Raw genomic sequence first — 2,757 nt, 5'->3', positions numbered from 1 at the left:
ATCTGTCTGCTTTGTTCTCAGGTTTCCAGCTTTTGCGCAGGAAATGTGTGCAAACCCACTGCCCGGCAACAAACATGCTTGGGGAGCTGGCAGGGAGGCTTCTGCCCCTCGGGGGAACTGCCTGTTTCCACCAGGGCCCCAGGGCTCCCCAGGGCGTGGGCGGCGTCACGGGGCACTGCTGGTTTTCTGACGGAGGCCCCAGCTCGGGGCTGCTGGGAGCTCCCGGGGCAGAGCTGAGTCAACGTCTGGAGGCAGCACGTGGGTGGAGGCACCTGGGGGTGCGGGGAGGCCCCGGGGGGACCTGCCTGGGGGTGGCGGGACGACCTGCATGGGGCTTGCCCCAGGGTCGCCCACAGAGGCACAGCGAGGACCAGCAAGGGCCGAGAGATGCCGGCTCTGCTCCTGCTCCCCACCGGCTCTGGGCGAACTCTTGGGCTGGATCTGGGGGCATGGACAGACCCCATAGCCCACGTCCCTCCAGAGCTGGGGCACCTCCTCTTCAAGAGGGATGGAGCCTGGGAGCAGCCCCCCTCCACCTGCAGCTCTGGTACATGGTGATGCAGAGCATCACAGCCGGGGGTTTTCTCATCACCGAGCTGGGGTGGTGGGAGGAAGTGTGGTTTAACATCAACAACCTGCCCGGCCTGGGGAAGGGGAGGCTCTGGGGCGATCTCCTGGCTGCCTGCAGCTATTTAGATGGAGTTACAGGAAAAGGGAGCCAGGCTCTTTGGGGAAGTGTACAGCAAAATGGGGACAGGCACCCGATGCAAGTTGCATTAAGGGAAATTCCATCTAGATACTAGGAAACTTTTTTCCCCTGTGAGCATGATAAAATGCTACAGGAGCCCAGAGAGGCTGTGGGATCTCCCTCCCCCATGATACTCAGACCTGGCCTGGCCACAGCCTGGTCCCCCCTGAGGTCCCCCCACTCTCACAGCCTGGGGTGCAGGGTAGCTCCCTGGGATTGGGGTGACAGCCCTGACCCCCTCGGGAGTGGGGTTTTCCCCTCCCTCGGCACTCTCACCCGGTGAGCTCCTGCAAGCAAAGAATGGGGCTGCAGCCACCAAGGAGGAGGAGGGAGAAGGTGGCTGGTCCCTCAGCTGAGCCGGGGAAGGAAGCACCAGCACCAGCTCCAGCACCAGCACCAGGGAGGCCAGCCTGCCCCAGGGGTTGGCTGGAGATGTGCAGAGGGGAAGCTGCAAATGTGGGCAGAGCTGCCTGGAGGGAGAGATGAAAAGACCTGGATCCCTCTGGATTAAGGAAGCACTTGGATTTGGGATGGTGTATAAAATGCCAGTGCTGGAAGGTACCCCCTGGGAGGCCGGATGCGGCCCACGGAGGCTCAGGGAGCCCTCTGAAATCTCCTGCAATGGGGCTCTTGACTCAGCTGCTGCCCTGGAAAGGGGGGAGCAGGGGAGGCTTTACCCCAAGCAGGGTGTTAGCAGGCTCCAGCCCGTGGGTGCCAGCTTGGGGCTGTGTGACCGCATCCAGGGCACCCCGGGAGGCAACTCTTGTCCCCCCAGGCCAGTGCACTGCCGGCACCTCCCTTCCCGCAAGGGCCCGAACAGCCGTTTCCTGCGTCCCACCCCAGCAGCCAGGATTCAGCCAGTCCTGCTTCCCTTCCCGCTTCGTCCCGTCCTATCCCTGCTCCTCAGCAGAAATCCCTGGCGCAGGGTTCGTTGCTGCAGTGTTTGCTGCACAGTGTGAGGTGCCGGCACCCCAAACCCACTGCTCACGAGGCAATGTCCGCAGCAGGATGGGGCAGGTCCCACTGCCAGAAACCCACCCCTCTGCCAGGGTTTGTGGGTGTGGGAGAGACCCAAGCAGTGTGCACGGGACGTGGGCGATGGGTCTGTGCCAAGGGGAGCTGCTGCTCTCCCACCGGGGGCTGGAGCGTCCCTGAGCTGACATGTGAGATCAGCACCTGACGTGCCAGTTTTGAGCCATGAGCGAGGGGTGAAATCAAGGGAAGAAACTCTTGAAGCCTGGTGCCTTCTCAAACATCGCTGCATCCCTCAGGATAGCACGGGTGGCCCAAGGAAGCCTGAAACAACCCAGCGCTTTTATTACTGGTGTGCTGAGCTTGCCAGGCCTCTGAGGCACCCCAGATATGCAGCACGCAGGGTGTCCTGGCACTCTGCACCCCGAGCCAGGCTGCAGAGTGGCTGCCAGAGCCCTGCCCAGCTGCAGTCACCCCACCGGGTTCCAGCACCGCTGCACCGCACTGGCACTCGGTCCAGGTCCCACCTCACCCACCTCCCACCAGTACCAAAGCAAAGCGCTGTCAATACCACGCCGCGTGCCTCGGTTTACCCGGTTCACACCGCGGTGAGCGCACACGCACTTTCAGGGTGTGGAAACACAGCTCCCCGCTCCAGCGCTGCTTTTCCTGTGGGCTGTAGTGCTCGTGTCTGACTCTGCTCCTCCTTCCCATCCCGGGACTTGTGCGGGATGGAAGGAAGTCGTAAGGGGTCCAGTGATGGAGAGAGAAGCATCCTGCAAGCATATCCACCCTGCATCCTCTCCCCCGTGGGGCTGGGAGTTGCACCGTGCACGGAGGTGGGGAGCAGCCAGGCAGAGCTCCGTCCCCATCCCAGGAGGGAGGGGAATTCAGCAGAGCCCAGCCTGGTGCCTCTCCAGGAGCTTGGGGGGCTGATGCTGGAGTATGGAGGGGGCTGGAGGGAGATACGGCCTGTGGGGGGCCAGAGGGGGTGGAGACTGGGGGAGGCTGGGAAGGGACATTGCTTCTGGGGGATG

At 63.0% G+C, this 2,757-nt stretch overlaps 1 protein-coding gene across 1 annotated transcript in view; it reads left to right on the top strand.

Moving 5' to 3' along the window:
* Positions 1-387: 387 nt before the first annotated feature.
* Positions 388-2,757, top strand: part of BEST4 (bestrophin 4) — an 11,134-nt gene continuing 8,764 nt past the window's right edge. The window contains 1 exon segment of the mRNA XM_009325609.1: positions 388-547. Within this exon segment, the coding sequence (XP_009323884.1) occupies positions 388-547 (160 nt within the window).

The sequence above is a fragment of the Pygoscelis adeliae genome, unplaced genomic scaffold (genome assembly GCF_000699105.1).
Source record: "Pygoscelis adeliae isolate BGI_AS28 unplaced genomic scaffold, ASM69910v1 Scaffold546, whole genome shotgun sequence".
In the NCBI taxonomy this organism is placed as follows: Eukaryota; Metazoa; Chordata; class Aves; order Sphenisciformes; family Spheniscidae; genus Pygoscelis; species Pygoscelis adeliae.
The sequence above is the reverse complement of the archived record's forward strand: the minus strand, read 5'-3'. Positions and strand labels throughout refer to the sequence as shown.